Here is a 19764-nt window from a genome sequence, read left to right on the forward strand (position 1 = left end):
CCAGTCCCGCCAGCCCTGCGCCCCGACACCGCCACATCCCGTCACTCTGCCGCCTGCGCCTCGCTGCCCTTCGCCAGCCCCGGCTTTCTGCTCCGGCACCGCCTCCTCCTCTCCTCTCCTCTCCTCTCCTCTCCTCTCCTCTCCTCTCCTCTCCTCTCCTCTCCTCTCCTCTCCTCTCCTCTCCTCTCCTCTCCTCTCCTCTCCTCTCCTCTCCTCTCCTCTCCTCTCCTCTCCTCTCCTCTCCTCTCCTCTCCTCTCCTCTCCTCGTCTCACAGTTACTTCCCATTCCCCTTGCTGGTTGTTACCCACAGACTTCCTGTCACTCATGGCATACATGAAAACCTCAAACAGTATTGGTGTTACTACTGATTCGTAATATTAGACCTCACTGATGTGTGTCAGCCTGCTGGGCTTTGCGCTGTGGTCACACCTCTCTGAGCCTGGTAGTCCAGACAATTTTTTACCCTACTTATCCTCCTTTCACTGAACCCATTCATCTCACCTTTTGTAATGACAATAGAGAAGCTGCCAAAGGTCTTGTTGTGCTCTAGATACACACATCCACTCTCCTTCCTGTGTCCACAGAGCCTGTTACCTCAGGAGAAAGCAGTGAGATTGGCCACCCTCAGATGCACGAGGGCATCAGCTCAGAAGAAGCTTCATGAAGAGGAGAATGAGCCCTGGCTGAGCTCTCCCAGCAGAGCTCCCTGGCACTGATCTCACTGAGGTCACAGAAGGGAAGGGGGAAAGCCCTCAACTGCACTGCCTGCAAGTTGGATCTGAGCTCCAAATAACAGATGTTCAGTGTGCTTTTTCCTGTGAGTGTTCAGATCTCTGTGTGCTTATAGGTGTGCGTGTGTGTGCACCCATGAAGGTGTGTCAAAAGTCTTGCGAAAGTCAAGGTACGCCACAGCCAGTGCCCCTCTCCTTCCCTATAGCGCCAGTCACCACCTCATAGAAAGTATTGAGGGTGGTGAGGTATGATTTACCTTCAGAAATCCCATGTGAGCTGCTCCCAGTTCCCTTCTGGCCCTTAATGAGTATAGATGAGATTTCTGAGTGTATTTGCTCCATCTGCCTTTCAGGGACTGAGTCCAGTCAGCTCCTTGAACACACTTGGATGGGTCTGAAAGTGAGCCCTTGAACATGGGCATGTACAATTGGTAGTAAGAGCTTCTCTGTTCCTTCTTCTACTGTGTGTGCTGCTGTATTCCCAGAGCATCTGTGGGGAGGTTCAGGGGTGTGATAGGCCTGAGGAGAAGCCGTATGAGAAAAAAATGAGGAGAATTAGGCATTGAGTATATCAGCCTTTTTCCTACCATTTGTCACCAGGTCCCTTTCCACACTAAGCAATGAGCCCTAATTGGCTGGCCCTTCCTTTTGCTGCCAATAGGCTCAGAGATTTCTTTCTTGATTCCCTTCACCCTCCTTGCAGCTTTCCCCTCCAGTTGTGCTTTTTCCTCCACATGGCAGAGGACCATCTTTGTGCTCTGCTAGGGCTGTCCTTGAAGGGCAGCCAGCTCTGCTGGGACCCTCTGAGCTCTATGACAGTTTCCCATGGCACCTTGCCAAGAGGTAGGGCCCTGATGAGACTGATATGTGCTCTCCTGGAGTGGGAGAAGTTGTCCTGTTTGACTTGGTCAGTCCTCTGTAGATCTGGAGCTCCGCAGTCTCCTGGTCACTGCAGGCAAGGCTACGCTTGAACTCTACATCATCCAATAGTTCTTCCTCATTTGTGAGTAGCAGGTCCAAGAGAGTTCTAAATTACAACAGGTTGACCATGAGTCAACAATGTGCCCCTGAGGATAAGAAAGCCAACGGTATCCTGGGGTACATAAAAAGTGTGACCAGCAGGTCAAGGGAGGTTGTCGTCCCCCTCTACTCTGCCCTGGTGAGGTTGCATCTGCACTACTGCTTCCAGTTCAGGGCTTCCCAGTTGAAGAGTGATAAGGAATTACTGGAGGAAGTCCAGGGGCTGGCTACAAATATGATTAGGGGCCTAGAGCACCTTTCTTATGAAGAGAAACTGAGGGAGCTGTGACTATTCAGCCTGGAGAAGAGAAGGCTGAGGGGTATCTCATCAGTATTTATAATTATCTCAAGGGTGGATGTCAAGAGGATGAGACCAGACTCTTTTCAGAGGTGCCCAACTACAGAATGAGGGGCAACAGGCACAGGCTGAAGCACAGGAGGCTCCATCTGAATACAAGGAAAAACTTATTTACTTCGAGTGTGCCAGAGCCCTGGAAGTGGCTGCCCCGAGAGGTTGTGGAGTCTCCTTCTCCAGAGCCATTCAAGATCCACCTGGATGCATTCCTGCGTGATCTGCTCTGGTGAACCTGCTTTAGCAGATGGGTTGGACCAGATGATCTCCAGAGGTCCCTTCCAACTCAACCCATTCTGTGATTTTTGTGGGGTAAGGTGGCCCCTCCGGGCGGAGCGGCAGCGCCCACTGGCGGGTCCGGGTGGGACTGTCACCCCGCCCCCGCCACAGCCGCCCGGCCCCGCCCGCGGCGGTTCGTGTCCGGCCGCAGCCCCGGCTCCTCTCCCCGTGTCTCCCACGGCGCAGTAATACACCGCCGCGTCCCCGCGCCGGGGCCGTTCGAGCCACAGGGCGCTGGACCGGCGGTCTGCCGCCACCGACAGCCAACCCGGCGGGTCCGACAGAGCTTTGGATCCTTTAATACCCCACACGAGGAGTTCGGGACTTCGGCCCAGGAGATGACGGTACCAGTAGATGTAGTCGACTGGCTGTATGTTGGGATGTGAGCAGTTGATGCTGATTTCGGTGCCCTCAATGGTCTCTGCCGATGGGTCCTGCTCCACCTGCGCTCTGCCCACAGCCACTGCCAGGGAGAAGAGGAAGATATATACCTGATAAACTGCACAGCCCTGCCTGCTGTTTTCCGGGATAAATCCCACAGAAGATGTCAGGAACACAGAGAGATGACGAGGAGAAAGGTTTGCAGCAGCTGCCAACATGTGCTATAATGGAAATGTCCATTAATAGTTGGTGGAGAGATGAATGCATGAGTGATGGCTGGAAGGGTAGAATAATTAAAAAAAAAATAAAAGGAGGTGCAAAAGAATGATAGAAAAAAGTATCAAGGTGAAGCAATGACTTCATGAGTTATAAGGAAAGACGCAGAGGAAAGAGAGGAAACGGGGAGTGCTGGACAAAGAATATAGCAATTAGTTTTCTAGAAGGAATGTGGGATGGACGGAAGGCTGGTTGGGGCCAGATATCCGTGAAAAAGCCAGAGGGGACAACAGCATCGAGGGACCGGCAGGAGACAGGCCAGGCTCAGCTCCGTCCCGCATGCACCCCCGCCAGCCCCGCGCACCCAGGAGCACCGCGGCCAGTCCCGCCAGCCCTGCGCCCCGGCACCGCCGCATCCCGCCGCTCTGCCGCCCGCGCCTCGCTGCCCCTGCCAGCCCCGGCTCTCTGCTCCGACCGCGCCTCCTCCTCCTCCTCCGTCTCTTTCTCCTCCTCTCCCTCTCCTCTCTCCACCGCCAGCTCCACCCGGAGGCTGACCCTGCGCTGGCGGCACTTCGGGTCTCGCCCGGGCTCACAGGGACTCCGCCCCTCCTCCAGCAATAAGAAGCCAGCACAGCGCCAGCTGCAGCCTGGGGAACAGCAGGGCCCTGACCCAGGTGACGGACCAGCTTCCCAGAGCTGTCTCCGAGCTCAGTGGCTGGAAACAGCAGCCACTGATTTCCTGTGGTTGGCAGTGAGGAGGCTGAGAGCCTCCCTTCGGCAGCCTCTCTGTAGTCCCAGCACAATGACTGAAAGTTAGTTTGTGGCAGAGGGGATGTGAGGTCTACTGTGCCCATGGGTGTGCAGATATCAGGGAGGGGAGCAGAGGGGGAGCCACAAATTCAGAATGTAGGTGAGAAGTGACTTGCAGAGGTCATCTACAACAGATCCCATTACCAAGCATTTCCCCTCTGTTTCCTGGGCAGTTCCATGGACTAGGTCCATCTTCTTCTTTTCCTCTGAACAAGTCATTGTGGAAAACGGGAAATTCTCCCCTGAGTCATCACTAAGATGAACAGATCCAGTTCTCTCAGCTTCTCATGTCGTGTTCATCAGCCCCCTAATATATATGGCGGACTTTGTTGAACTGCCTTCAGGATGTCAATACCCTTCTTGGACCACAGACCACCAACCTGGATGCAGTACCCCAGATGTGATCTGTAATGGGACAGAAGGGCAGGATCATTTTCCAGCACCTGCTGTCAACAATTTGAATAATACAGCTCAGGATGCAGTTGGTCCTAATTACTGCAAGGGATTGCCTAATTACTGCTGTCCTATGTTCAGCTAAGTGTCTCCTCAAATCCCTCCTCATTTTCTCTTGATCTGTTTCCCCAGCAGCCAGCCCCAGCCTGCATGACTGCAGGGGTTGATCTCTCCGTCATATGCAAAACTTCTCTTTTTGGCATTCATGAGGTTCCAATCAGTCCATTCCTTCAGCCTGTCCAGGTTCTTTGAACAAAAGTCATGTCCCACAGTTGCTTCCCATTCCCCTTGCTGGTTGTTATCCACAGACTTCCTGTCACCAGTCACCTCCTTGTAGAAAGTATTGAGGGTGATGAGGTATGATTTACCTTCAGAAATCCCATGTGAACTGCTCCCAGCTCCCTTCTGGCCTTTAATGAGTACAGACAAGATTTCTGAGTGTATTTGCTCCATCTGCCTTTCAGGGACTGAGTCCAGTCAGCTCCTTGAACACACTTGGATGGCTCTGAAAGTGAGCCCTTGAACATGGGCATGTACAATTGGCAGTAAGAGCTTCTCTGTTCCTTCTTCTACTGTGTGTGCTGCACTCTCCTGGAGTGGGGGAAGTAGTCCTGTTTGACTTGGTCAGTCCTCTGTAGATCTTGAGCTCCACAGTCTCCTGGTCAGTGCAGGCAAGGCTACGCTTGAACCCTACATCATCCAATAGTTCTTCCTCATTTGTGAATAGCAGGTCCAACAGAGCCTCTCCCCATGTCCATTCACGGAATGTCTGCATCAGAAAGTTGTCTTTGATACACCCCATCCATGTCCTGGTTTGCTTGTGCCCATCCATTTTGGTCCTGCAGCAGAGATAAAGAGAGTAATAGTCACCCATGGGCACCTGCACCCTTGCACCCTGCTAGTGTGGGCACTGCCTGACCTGGGCTGGGGTCTGGGGTCTGGGGTCATCCTCACTCCTGCCTCCTGCTCTTGCTTTCTTGGTCTGGCCTACTCAGTTGCACCTGAAATTTAGAAATTCAGGGGCTCCTGTTATGGGTTCAGGTCACTGGCTGCCTGGTGTTTCCTTCCTGGGGACTGGGGTGTGCTGCTCCCAAGAGGACTGAGAATGGTTACACGTTAAGGGCACAGAATGTTACAGCTGCTTTGGACAATCTCGACACCTTCCAAAGTTGGTGTGACATTTGCTGCTGTTGGTCAATGGCAATGCAGCCTTTCTCTGGGCTGTGCTGTTGTGCTGGGGTAGGCCTTGTGTTTGCCCAGGGGACAGGGTGTGGGGCCCAGGCTGGTACAGGCATTGGGTCGTCACACATGACTATGTGAAGCTTGGAGAGGGACTGTCTGCACAGCTGAGGCTGTGCTGCATGTGTCCCCCTGAGCCAGCAGAATCTGGGACAGTGCATGGCTCTGCAACCACTGCTGTTCATGGAGATGTTTCTCTTGAGGAGCCACCTCTGGGTCCCCCCCAAAAAAGGACAGAAAAACCCATTAGGGAAAGAGAGCAGTGCACATTATTCCTGATTCGGCAGATACGGGACACTTGCAACCAGAAGTGCCAGTTCATATTACACCATGAGCAGAAGGAACTGATGAGCTCCCATGAGAATTTCTAATATCCCCAGAGACACCCTGGGGCCATGTTCCAGTGGCAGAGATGAGACACCTGCTGATATGTGGCTGAGCCTTTTGTTGCCCCCCCAGCGAGAACAAGGGAATGAAGATCCATGGATGCCCCATGCTGGGAGCTGCCTGGGAGGAGCTTTTCTTGGTGTTTATTTTAGTTTATTGTCATACTAAGAGAGATAAGAAGGAAAAGGTAAAACACCTCAAAATCAACTCTCATGGGTGAAGTTCAAGAGGAAAGAACATAATGCAATCAGTTGCCTCCCTCTTGAGATAAGACAAAACCAGATACTACCGCAGGGGACAGATGTGTCTGTGGCTATTGCTAGTGGTCAAGATGAACAAATCACTAACATGTCAATGCAATGGCTCATGTGTGTGCTGCTTGCACATTGCCAAACAGTGGAGCTTCCCATGCATTGGCAAGAAGAAGATACTGCCTTGACTTAGTATAGTAAGAGAATACTGAATACCATGTGTGCATAGATGGTGACTGGAATGGATAGAAAATGTTACATCACAGGATATTCCCCTGCAGATCCCTGGGGGCACAGGGGAAGCAGCGCGGCCAGGACACAGATCAGGGCCTCTTGCCACAAGCTCAGCCTTGCACAGCCACGGCCCCTCCTTCCCCGGGGTTCTTGCACAGCCAAGGAAGCTCCCTGCACCAGGGTGTCTTGCACAGCACAGAGGTACAAGGCACTGTCAGACACCTCGACTTCCTCCACCTGCAGGACGCTGTATTTCCCCGTGGTGTTCAGAGTTGTGCTGAAACGGTCGCTGCGCCTGAGGCCAGATCCTGCTTGATATGAGAGCAGCTGGGGAGCTTGGCCTTTCCTCTGCTGGTACCAGAGTAAGGCTCGAAATTCGGAGGTCTGGTATGTGCAGGTTGTTTGGAAGGTGTCTTTCTGCTTCACTGTGACTTGTCCTTCTTGCTGGGTGACAGTGACCTGCCCCATGGTGCCTGGAAGAAAGTGAAGGTCAGCAGCTCTGCAGGGAAGGCCTCTGGAAAGCAAACTAGGAATGAATGCAAAACTCTGCTGGAGAAGTCTCCTTGTCCCTTGCCCTGCAGGAGAATCCTGATGCGTGGGGACAGCAAGGTGGAGAGTAGTTCTGACCAGGAGATTAGAGCTGGACTCTGAGGAGAGCTGTGCTGTGTCCCTGCTCCTAGTGCCCAGAGGACCAGGGAACAGCCTGTCATGCCTGACCTTCATGTGCTGGGACCTGCAGCCCTCCAGCAGGTTGAGGGGCCTGCAGAGGTATGACAAAAAGATTCATCCTGATTCCCTGTCATCTCATATGTTCCTGGCTCCCTGATTCAACACACAGCTGAGCTGAATGTTGGAAAGAGGGAGCCCTGTCTGTGTCAACAACTAGGAGCAAACTGGAGGTCATGACAGACATGTACCAGCCCAGAGGTAGAATGGGACACCTTGTTAATGTCAATGGGATGAGAGCTTTAAATTCCATGTAATGGTTTTGACAGGATCGGCTGTTAATAATTGGGATGGTAAAGGGAGAAATGTGGGAGTGCATAGAGATCTGAGATCGCCTGCGGGGACAGCATGTAGGTCAGAAGACAGAGGCAGAGAGAGATCGGTTAAAGGGCAGAAAAAGGCAGAGAAAGGATCTGAGGTAACTTTCCCTTCTCATTTCCAACAGTAATAAAGAGAACCAGTGAAAAAAACAAAAATATGAGGTGATATTTCCCAGCATTTTGCTGTTATTAATGAGTAGTTGTCTGCATGACCTTGATAAGGTTCATGGAGTTTTCCTTGGGAGAAGAATAAGAATGATGCATTTATAGAAAACCAGGACTTACCCAAGAGTTGTCCCAGGAAGGCAGTGAGGACGAGATACCCGAGGTGCATGCCGAGACCAATCTGCTTGTTTATTGAGCGAGAGTCAGAAAAGCGCCTCCCAGCCCTGAGATACCAGAACTACGGGAAACCACTCTGGTGGGGGCACAAATGTAGAAGTGGGGAAGGGAAGTGATGTGTTGTTACTGTGCCTGAACTGCTCTTTCTGGGTTTCTCCGTCCTCCAGCAGCAACACCTGTGGCTCCCTCAGCATTCTGGACATTTCAAAAATGAGATGCCCCGTGCCCTCTGGGGGCCCCATCATGGGAAGGGGCTGCTCCTGGTCTGCTCGCAGTGGAGTCCTCAACTCAGGGATGTGCTGGACCTACTCATAACTTAAAGAAAAGTTCCTAGAGATGTGGATGGTCTCCAGGTTTACACAGCCTTTCCCTTTCTTGCTTCAAAAGGATTTAATAAGAAAGCAGGGGGGACTGTAATGGTCAGGCACGGGGCTCACCCCTAGAAGTGCACTGACCACTCCCTGCTTCAGTGCCAGCTCTCACCTCAGACATCCAGCCCCTTAGGGCAGCTTAACAATCTCTTTCTGTCTCACTCTTCAAGTAGGAACCTGGCATCCCTTAGGGCTGTGGTCAGTGTGACCATTCCAAGCTTTTATCCTGTCTCCTGGGCCGCAACTACAGAGCTGCTGAATCCTGTCACACAAGCTCATGGTCTCAACACTCAGCCACAGCTGGGAGTGCTTGAAGGTGCCTGTGACCTTGACATCCCCTGTTCCTGGTTGGTGTGGAGCTTGAACTCCTGAACTGCATGCATGCAGTGACTTTGTAACACTAGCAGGAACATTTTGAAATCTCCCTGAAAGCTTGTATCTGGAGGACACAGTTTTAAACTACATACCCAAGCTCCAACAAAGTAACAAAATGTGAAACCCCTTCTGGTTGTTGTTTTCTAAGTGAAATTTTGCATTAGCATGGTAGCATTGGGGTCCTTCTGTTTACAGACCAGAGGAAAGCACCTGCTCAGGGATCTCTTGGCTGTGCTGGTGGGGAAAGAAAAAAGCTCGAGAAGAGACCCCTTCTGTTCCATGGCAGCAGTGGCCGGTTGGTGCAGCGGGAGCGAGGGCCGTGGGGCTGCCCATGGGCAGGAGGATCTCTGTTGCCTGCCTCCCTGTGCAGAGTAGAAACTCGCTGCTCCTCGCCATGAGCCAGCGGGGCAGCAGCTGCAATCACTCCTTCCTGGGCACCACAGGACACTGGCACCGCTCCGGTCACAATTCCTTCCCGCTGTCACGGGGTATTTCTGTCTGTATCCTGGTGGGAGTGGGAGGGGGATGAGAGGTAGGAGGATGTTTTTGTCCAGTACAAGAGTCTGGAGACTTGTCTGTGGCCGACTCCCAGGCCTACGGAGCACGGGGGCAGCTGTGACACCCTGGCAGTTCTGATGCCGGTGCTAGTCGGACAACTGATGAGGTTTAACATGGGTAAGTGTAGGGTCCTGCCCCTGGGAAGGAATAACCCCAGGTACCAGTACAGCTTAGAGGTGGACCTGCTGGAAAGCAGCTCTGCAGAGAAGGACTTGGGAGTTCTAAATTACAACAGGTTGACCATGAGTCAACAATGTGCCCTTGAGGTTAAGAAAGTCAACGGTATCCTTGGGTACATAAAGAGTGTGACCAGCAGGTCAAGGGAGGTTGTCGTCCGCCTCTACTCTGCCCTGGTGAGGTTGCATCTGCAGTACTGCGTCCAGTTCAGGGCTTCCCAGTTGAAGAGCGATAAGGAATTACTGGAGGAAGTCCAGGGGCTGGCTACAAAGATGATTAGGGGCCTAGAGCACCTTTCTTATGAAGAGAAACTGAGGGACCTGTGTCTATTCAGCCTGGAGAAGAGAAGGCTGAGAGGGGATCTCATCAGTGTTTATAATTATCTCATGGGTGGATGTCAAGAGGATGAGACCAGACTCTTTTCAGAGGTGCCCAACTACAGGATGAGGGGCAACAGGCACAGGCTGAAGCACAGGAGGCTCCATCTGAATACAAGGAAAAACTTCATTACTTTGAGGGTGCCAGAGCCCTGGAAGCGGTTGCCCAGAGAGGTTGTGGAGTCTCCTTCTTCAGAGCCATTCAAGATCCACCTGGATGCATTCCTGCGTGATCTGCTCTGGTGAACCTGCTTTAGCAGATGGGTTGGACTAGATGATCTCCAGAGGTCCCTTCCAACTCCGACCATTCTGTGATTTTTGTGGGGTAAGGTGGCCCCGGCGGGCAGAGCGGCAGCGCCCCCTAGCGGGCCCGGCTGGGATTGTCTCCCCGCCCCCGACACACCCGCCCGGCCCCGCCCGCGGCGGTTCGTGTCCGGCCGCAGCCCCGGCTCCTCTCCCCGTGTCTCCCACGGCGCAGTAATACACCGCCGCGTCCCCGCGCCGGGGCCGTTCGAGCCACAGGGCGCTGGACCGGCGGTCTGCCGCCAGCGACAGCCAACCCGGCGGGTCCGACAGCGCTTTGGAGCCTTTAAAACCCGACACGAGGAGTTCGGGACTTCGGCCCAGGAGATGACGGTACCAGTAGATGTAGTCGACTGGCTGTGTGTTGGGATGTGAGCAGTTGATGCTGATTTTGGTGCCCTCAATGGTCTCTGCCGATGGGTCCTGTTCCACCTGCGCTCTGCCCACAGCCACTGCCAGGGAGAAGAGGAAGATATATACCTGATAAACTGCACAGCCCTGCCTGCTGTTTTCTGAGAGAAATCCCACAGAAGATGTCAGGAACACAGAGAGATGACGAGGGGAAAGGTTTGCAGCAGCTGCCAACATGTGCTATAATGGAAATGTCCATTAATAGTTGGTGGAGAGATGAATGCATGAGTGATGGCTGGAAGGGTAGAATAATTAAAAAAAAATAAAAGGAGGTGCAAAAGAATGATAGAAAAAAGTATCAAGGTGAAGCAATGACTTCATGAGTTATAAGGAAAGACACAGAGGACAGACAGGAAACGGGGAGTGCTGGACAAAGAATATAGCAATTAGTTTTCTAGAAGGAATGTGGGATGGACGGGAGGCTGGTTGGGGCCAGATATCCGTGAAAAAGCCAGAGGGGACGACAGCATCGAGGGACCGGCAGGAGACACCCCAGGCTCAGCTCCGTCCCGCACCCAGCCCCGCCAGCCCCGCGCACCCAGGAGCACCGCGGCCAGTCCCGCCAGCCCTGCGCCCCGGCACCGCCGCATCCCGCCGCTCTGCCGCCCGCGCCTCGCTGCCCCTGCCAGCCCCGGCTCTCTGCTCCGGCCGCGCCTCCTCCTCCTCCGCCTCTTTCTCCTCCTCTCCCTCTCTCTCTCCTCTCTCCACCGCCAGCTCCACCCGGAGGCTGACCCTGCGCTGGCGGCACTTCGGGTCTCGCCCGGGCTCACAGGGACTCCGCCCCTCCTCCAGCAATAAGAAGCCAGCACAGCGCCAGCTGCAACCTGGGGAAGAGCAGGGCCCTGACCCAGGTGACGGACCAGCTTCCCAGAGCTGTCTCCGAGCTCAGTGGCTGGAAACAGCAGCCACTGATTTCCTGTGGTTGGCAGTGAGGAGGCTGAGAGCCTCCCTTCGGCAGCCTCTCTGTAGTCCCAGCACAATGACTGAAAGTTGGTTTGTGGCAGAGGGGATGTGAGGTCTACTGTGCCCATGGGTGTGCAGATATCAGGGAGGGGAGCAGAGGGGGAGCCACAAATTCAGAATGTAGGTGAGAAGTGACTTGCAGAGGTCATCTACAACAGATCCCATTACCAAGCATTTCCCCTCTGTTTCCTGGGCAGTTCCATGGACTAGGTCCATCTTCTTCTTTTCCTCTGAACAAGTCATTGTGGAAAACGGGAAATTCTCCCCTGAGTCATCACTAAGATGAACAGATCCAGTTCTCTCAGCTTCTCATGTCGTGTTCATCAGCCCCCTAATATATATGGTGGACTTTGTTGAACTCCTTTCAGGATGTCAATACCCTTCTTGGACCACAGACCACCAACCTGGATGCAGTACCCCAGATGTGATCTGTAATGGGACAGAAGGGCAGGATCATTTTCCAGCACCTGCTGTCAACAATTTGAATAATACAGCTCAGGATGCAGTTGGTCCTAATTACTGCAAGGGATTGCCTAATTACTGCTGTCCTATGTTCAGCTAAGTGTCTCCTCAAATCCCTCCTCATTTTCTCTTGATCTGTTTCCCCAGCAGCCAGCCCCAGCCTGTATGATTGCAGGGGTTGATCTATCCATCATATGCAAAACTTCTCTTTTTGGCATTCATGAGGTTCCAATCAGTCCATTCCTTCAGCCTGTCCAGGTTCTTTGAACAAAAGTCATGTCCCACAGTTGCTTCCCATTCCCCTTGCTGGTTGTTATCCACAGACTTCCTGTCACCAGTCACCTCCTTGTAGAAAGTATTGAGGGTGATGAGGTATGATTTACCTTCAGAAATCCCATGTGAACTGCTCCCAGCTCCCTTCTGGCCTTTAATGAGTACAGACAAGATTTCTGAGTGTATTTGCTCCTTCTGCCTTTCAGGGACTGAGTCCAGTCAGCTCCTTGAACACACTTGGATGGCTCTGAAAGTGAGCCCTTGAACATGGGCATGTACAATTGGCAGTAAGAGCTTCTCTGTTCCTTCTTCTACTGTGTGTGCTGCACTCTCCTGGAGTGGGGGAAGTAGTCCTGTTTGACTTGGTCAGTCCTCTGTAGATCTTGAGCTCCACAGTCTCCTGGTCAGTGCAGGCAAGGCTACGCTTGAACCCTACATCATCCAATAGTTCTTCCTCATTTGTGAATAGCAGGTCCAACAGAGCCTCTCCCCATGTCCATTCACGGAATGTCTGCATCAGAAAGTTGTCTTTGATACACCCCATCCATGTCCTGGATGGCTTGTGCCCATCCATTTTGGTCCTGCAGCAGAGATAAAGAGAGTAACAGTCACCCATGGGCACCTGCACCCTTGCACCCTGCTAGTGTGGGCACTGCCTGACCTGGGCTGGGGTCTGGGGTCTGGGATCATCCTCACTCCTGCCTCCTGCTCTTGCTTTCTTGGTCTGGCCTACTCAGTTGCACCTGAAATTTAGAAATTCAGGGGCTCCTGTTATGGGTTCAGGTCACTGGCTGCCTGGTGTTTCCTTCCTGGGGACTGGGGTGTGCAGCTCCCAAGAGGACTGAGAATGGTTACACGTTAAGGGCACAGAATGTTACAGCTGCTTTGGACAATCTCGACACCTTCCAAAGTTGGTGTGACATTTGCTGCTGTTGGTCAATGGCAATGCAGCCTTTCTCTGGGCTGTGCTGTTGTACTGGGGTAGGCCTTGTGTTTGCCCAGGGGACAGGGTGTGGGGCCCAGGCTGGTACAGGCATTGGGTCGTCATACATGACTATGTGAAGCTTGGAGAGGGACTGTCTGCACAGCAGAGGCTGTGCTGCATGTGTCCCCCTGAGCCAGCAGAATCTGGGACAGTGCATGGCTCTGCAACCACTGCTGTTCATGGAGATGTTTCTCTTGAGGAGCCACCTCTGGGTCCCCCCCAAAAAAGGACAGAAAAACCCATTAGGGAAAGAGAGCAGTGCACATTATTCCTGATCCAGCAGATACGGGACACTTGCAACCAGAAGTGCCAGTTCATATTACACCATGAGCAGAAGGAACTGATGAGCTCCCATGAGAATTTCTAATATCCCCAGAGACACCCTGGGGCCATGTTCCAGTGGCAGAGATGAGACACCTGCTGATATGTGGCTGAGCCTTTTGTTGCCCCCCCAGCGAGAACAAGGGAATGAAGATCCATGGATGCCCCATGCTGGGAGCTGCCTGGGAGGAGCTTTTCTTTGTGTTTATTTTAGTTTATTGTCATACTAAGAGAGATAAGAAGGAAAAGGTAAAACACCTCAAAATCAACTCTCATGGGTGAAGTTCAAGAGGAAAGAACATAATGCAATCAGTTGTCTCCCTCTTGAGATAAGACAAAACCAGATACTACCACAGGGGGCAGATGTGCCTGTGACTATTGCTAGTGGTCAAGATGAACAAATCACTAACATGTCAATGCAATGGCTCATGTGTGTGCTGCTTGCACATTGTCAAACAGTGGAGCTTCCCATGCATTGGCAAGAAGAAGATACTGCCTTGACTTAGTATGAGAATACTGAATACCATGTGTGCATAGATGGTGACTGGAATGGATAGAAAATGTTACATCACAGGATATTCCCCTGTAGATCCCTGGGGGCACAGGGGAAGCAGCGCTGCCAGGGCACAGCTCAGGGCCCCTTCCCACAAGCTCAGCCTTGCACAGACACATCCCCTCCCTCCCCGGGGTTCTTGCTCAGCCAAGGAAGCTCCCTGCACCAGGGTGTCTTGCACAGCACAGAGGTACAAGGCACTGTCAGACACCTCGACTTCCTCCACCTGCAGGACGCTGTATTTCCCCGTGGTGTTCAGAGTTGTGCTGAAACGGTCGCTGCGCTTGAGGCCAGATCCTGCGTGATATGAGACCAGCTGGGGAGCTTGGCCTTTCCTCTGCTGGTACCAGAGTAAGGCTCGAAAGTCGGAGGTCTGGTATGTGCAGGTTGTTTGGAAGGTGTCTTTCTGCTTCACTGTGACTTGTCCTTCTTGCTGGGTGACAGTGACCTGCCCCATGGTGCCTGGAAGACAGTGAAGGTCAGCAGCTCTGCAGGGAAGGGCTCTGGAAAGCAAACTAGGAATGGATGCAAAACTCTGCTGGAGAAGTCTCCTTGTCCCTTGCCCTGCAGGAGAATCCTGATGCGTGGGGAAAGCAAGGTGGAGAGTAGTTCTGGGCAGCAGATTAGAGCTGGACTCTGAGGAGAGCTGTGCTGTGTCCCTGCTCCTAGTGCCCAGAGGACCAGGGAACAGCCTGTCATGCCTGACATTCATGTGCTGGGACCTGCAGCCCTCCAGCAGGTTGAGGGGCCTGCAGAGGTATGACAAAAAGATTCATCCTGATTCCCTGTCATCTCATATGTTCCTGGCTCCCTGATTCAACACACAGCTGAGCTGAATGTTGGAAAGAGGGAGCCCTGTCTGTGTCAACAACTAGGAGCAAACTGGAGGTCATGATGGACATGTACCAGCCCAGAGGTAGAATGGGACACCTTGTTAATGTCAATGGGATGAGAGCTTTAAATTCCATGTAATGGTTTTGACAGGATCGGCTGTTAATAATTGGGATGGTAAAGGGAGAAATGTGGGAGTGCATAGAGATCTGAGATCGCCTGCGGGGACAGCATGTAGGTCAGAAGACAGAGGCAGAGAGAGATCGGTTAAAGGGCAGAAAAAGGCAGAGAAAGGATCTGAGGTAACTTTCCCTTCTCATTTCCAACAGTAATAAAGAGAACCAGTGAAAAAACAAAAATATGAGGTGATATTTCCCAGCATTTTGCTGTTATTAATGAGTAGTTGTCTGCATGACCTTGATAAGGTTCATGGAGTTTTCCTTGGGAGAAGAATAAGAATGATGCATTTATAGAAAACCAGGACTTACCCAAGAGTTGTCCCAGGAAGGCAGTGAGGACGAGATACCCGAGGTGCATGCCGAGACCAATCTGCTTGTTTATTGAGCGAGAGTCAGAAAAGCGCCTCCCAGCCCTGAGATACCAGAGCTACGGGAAACCACTCTGGTGGGGGCACAAATATAGAAGTGGGGAAGGGAAGTGATGTGTTGTTCCTGTGCCTGAACTGCTCCTTCTGGGTTTCTCCGTCCTCCAGCAGCAACACCTGTGGCTCCCTCAGCATTCTGGACATTTCAAAAATGAGATGCCCTGTGCCCTCTGGGGGCCCCATCATGGGAAGGGGCTGCTCCTGGTCTGCTCGCAGTGGAGTCCTCAACTCAGGGATGTGCTGCACCTACTCATAACTTAAAGAAAAGTTCCTAGAGATGTGGAGGGTCTCCAGGCTGACAGCCTTTCCCTTTCTTGCTTCAAAAGGATTTAATAAGAAAGCAGGGGGGACTGTAATGGTCAGGCACAGGGCTCACCCCTAGAAGTGCACTGACCACTCCCTGCCTCAGTGCCAGCTCTCACCTCAGACATCCAGCCCCTTAGGGCAGCTTAACAATCTCTTTCTGTCTCACTCTTCAAGTAGGAACCTGGCATCCCTTAGGGCTGTGGTCAGTGTGACCATTCCAAGCTTTTATCCTGTCTCCTGGGCCGCAACTACAGAGCTGCTGAATTCTGTCACACAAGCTCATGGTCTCAACACTCGGCCACAGTTGGGAGTGCTTGAAGGTGCCTGTGACCTTGACATCCCCTGTTCCTGGTTGGTGTGGAGCTTGAACTCCTGAACTGCATGCATGCAGTGACTTTGTAACACTAGCAGGAACATTTTGAAATCTCCCTGAAAGCTTGTATCTGGAGGACACAGTTTTAAACTACATACCCAAGCTCCAACAAAGTAACAAAATGTGAAACCCCTTCCGGCTGTTGTTTTCTAAGTCAAATTTTGCATTAGCATCCTAGCACTGCAGTCCCTCTGTTTACAGACCAGAGGAAAGCACCTGCTCTGGGATCTCTTGGCTGTTCTGGTGGGGAAACAAAAAAGCCCGAGAAGACACCTCATCTGTTCCATGGGAGCAGTGGCCGGTCGGTGCAGCGGGAGCGAGGGCTGTGTGGCTGCCCATGGGCAGGAGGATCTCTGTTGCCTGCCTCCCTGTGCAGAGCAGAAACTCGCTGCTCCTCGCCATGAGCCAGCGGGGCAGCAGCTGCAATCACTCCTTCCTGGGCACCACAGGACACTGGCACCGCTCGCGTCACAATTCCTTCCCGCTGTCACGGGGTATTTCTGTCTGTATCCTGGTGGGAGTGGGAGGGGGATGAGAGGTAGGAGAATGTTTTTGTCCAGTACAAGAGCCTGGAGACTTGTCTGTGGACGACTCCCAGGTCTACAGGGCGTGGGGGCAGCTGTGACACCCCGGCAGTTCTGATGCCGGTGCTAGTCAGACAACAGATGAGGTTTAACATGGGTAAGTGTAGGGTCCTGCCCCTGGGAAGGAATAACCCCAGGTACCAGTACAGCTTAGAGGTGGACCTGCTGGAAAGCATCTCTGCAGAGAAGGACTTGGGAGTTCTAAATTATAACAGGTTGACCATGAGTCAACAATGTGCCCCTGAGGATAAGAAAGCCAACGGTATCCTGGGGTACATAAAGAGTGTGACCAGCAGGTCAAGGGAGGTTGTCGTCCCCCTCTACTCTGCCCTGGTGAGGTTGCATCTGCACTACTGCTTCCAGTTCAGGGCTCCCCATTTGAAGAGGAATAAGGAATTACTGGATGAAGTCCAGAAAGTCCATCTATGACGATGATTAGGGGCCTAGAGCACCTTTCTTATGAAGAGAAACTGAGGGAGCTGTGTCTATTCAGCCTGGAGAAGAGAAGGTTAAGAGGGGATCTCATCAGTGTTTATAATTATCTCATAGGTGGATGGCAAGAGGATGAGACCAGACTCTTTTCAGAGGTGCCCAGAGATAGGATGAAGGGCAACGAGCAGAGGCTGAAGCACAGGAGATTCCATCTGAATATCAGGAGAAACTTCTTTACTTTGAGGGTGACAGAGCACTGAAACAGACTGCCCAGAGAGGTTGTGGAGTCTTCTTCTCCAGAGACATTCAAGACCCACCTGGATGCATTCCTGTGTGATCTGCTCTGGTGAACCTGCTTTAGCAGGTGGGTTCGACCAGATGATCTCCAGAGGTCCCTTCCAATCCCGACCATTCTGAGATTTTTGTGGGGCGAGGTGGTCCCGGCGGGCAGTGCGGCAGCGCCCCCTGGCGGGCCCGGCTGGGACTGTCTCCCCGCCCCCGACACACCCGCCCGGCCCCGCCCGCGGCGGTTCGTGTCCGGCCGCAGCCCCGGCTCCTCTCCCCGTGTCTCCCACGGCGCAGTAATACACCGCCGCGTCCCCGCGCCGGGGCCGTTCGAGCCACAGGGCGCTGGACCGGCGGTCTGCCGCCACCGACAGCCAACCCGGCGGCTCCGACAGCGCTTTCATTCCTTTGTGACTGAGTGTGAGGAATGCGGGGCCTCGGCCTGGGAGCTGACGGTACCAGTAGATGAACTCGTTTGACTGTATGTTGGGGTGTGAGCAGTTGATGCTGATGCCGGTGCCCTCGGTGGTCTCTGCTGACAGGTCCTGCTGCACCTGGGCTCTGCCTCTGGCCACTGCAGAGAAAGGAGAAGAAAAGACCAAAGATCACTGAAGATCACCTGGGTCTGATGGCACTTGCCCCTGAGAAATATTTAGGAACAGTGTCGGTGAGAGAGAGATGGGAACAACTGGGGAAAATGTACATAATTGACATGGTTGGCAGGTTATACTGCTATGGGTCTGTTGAGGAAGGGCAGAATGCTGGCATGGAATCTGAAAATGATGCATCAAGAGACAAAAAGAAAGTCAGGTGCAGAGATGGGTGTATGGTGACAGTGGAAGGCAATGGGAGATTTTGGTGCATTGCAGTGAAACATCGAGGGCTGAATTCAGAAGAATAATTGCTGAATTAGCAGAGGAATAACATGATGTATGGTGCAGTGCAGGAAAGCAAACATGCCTACAGATGTAAAGAAAGAAGAGGGAGAGATGAGAGAGGAATTTCAGAGAGTATGAAGTGGGGTTAGAGACAGTAGATGCATGGAGAAATGGGTCCAAAGATGAGTGGGTCAATGGATGAAGACAGGAAGAGTAGACAGTGAGAATAGGAAGAGGGGACATGGAGGGGAGGGAAAGGATCATAAAAGATGTTAGAGAGCCAGGGAGGGGGAAAGGAAGGACACGATGAAGGAGACGGAAGTGTTAGTGCTGAGGTCCCCTGGGAACTCTCCAGGCTGAGACTCGGCTCCCACTCAGCCCCGCCAGCCCCACGCACCCAGGAGCACCGCAGCCAGTCCCGCCAGCCCTGCGCCCCGGCACCGCTGCATCCCGCCGCTCCGCCGCCCGCGCCTCGCTGCCCCTGCCAGCCCCGGCTCTCTGCTCCAGCTGCGCCGCGTCCTCTCCCTCTCCCTCTCCCTCTCCCTCTCCCTCTCCCTCTCCCTCTCCCTCTCCACTCTGCCACCAGCTCCGCCCCGGGGCTGAGTCCTGCACAGCGACGCTCGGGGTCTCGCCCGGGCTCACAGGGCTCTGAGCACGCCCGTAAGATTGGCTTCTGGGAAATGGACTCCGCCCCTCCTCCAGCAAGAAGAAGCCCGCACAGCGCCAGCTGTAGCCTGGGGCAGCTGCAGCCCTGACCCAGGAGATGGACCAGCTTCTCGGAGCTGTCTCCGAGCTCAGGGGCTGGAAACAGCAGCCACGGATTTCCTGCGGTTGGCAGTGAGGAGACTGAGAGCCTCCCTTCAGCTGCGTCTGTGTAGTCCCAGCACAATGACTGAAAGTTGGTTTGTGGCAGAGGGGGTGTGGGGACACATGTGCCCATGGCCGTGCAGGTGTCAGTGTGACTAGGTGAGGGGGGGAATTACAGAGTCAGTATGCAGGTTATGAAATAAATAACTTACGCTTTTTCTATGGATAAACAACATTTAATCCAATTCCCTGTATTCCTTAAACACGTGTTCATTAGAGCATAAGCAAAACAGTGCTCGGTGGGCGGGGGATTCGCTCCGCCCAACACGCACACCTTTAAACAATAAGAAGTGTGCTTAAATACAGTAAGGTATTACATATTCATAATGACCCCAGGAACGCCTATACGTATTCATAACCTTTCCCCGCTTCTGATTAAAATGAGTCTCAGAGAACCATTTCCATAGACCCTCCCCTGTTGCGCCTGCGCAGTGTCACTTGGTGAATTTGAGGAGGGGTCTTTGGATGAAGCTCCTTCAGCTTCCTCACAGTGAACTTTTTACCTTTGGCTCATTATGTTGAATTGACTGGGACCCAAGCTGCCAAGTCGATTGAAACCAGACTGGCGCCCCCTTTTGCTGTAAATCTTCGTTATCTTGTCTCCTCAAGTTCACAGCTAGGTGCGGTAAAACTTCTGATCTTGGCATTCAATGGGGTTCTGTTCTTCTTAACATAAAGCTCTAAACTAAGCATTTATTGTGTGGCTAAGCCTTAAAGTGTTAGTTCATTAGTA

At 52.8% G+C, this 19764-nt stretch overlaps 1 protein-coding gene across 1 annotated transcript in view; it reads right to left on the minus strand.

Moving 5' to 3' along the window:
- LOC309449223 (T cell receptor alpha chain MC.7.G5-like) overlaps positions 1–17864 on the minus strand; it is a gene marked incomplete at its 5' end in the record, with an annotated part of 441544 nt that extends 423680 nt beyond the window's left edge. The window contains one exon of the mRNA XM_082071188.1: positions 17577–17864. Within this exon, the coding sequence (XP_081927314.1) occupies positions 17577–17864 (288 nt within the window). The remainder of the gene's footprint in view (positions 1–17576) is intronic.
- Positions 17865–19764: the final 1900 nt, after the last annotated feature.

Source organism: Streptopelia decaocto, assembly GCF_964273445.1.
Source record: "Streptopelia decaocto genome assembly, chromosome: 22".
Taxonomy (NCBI): Eukaryota; Metazoa; Chordata; class Aves; order Columbiformes; family Columbidae; genus Streptopelia; species Streptopelia decaocto.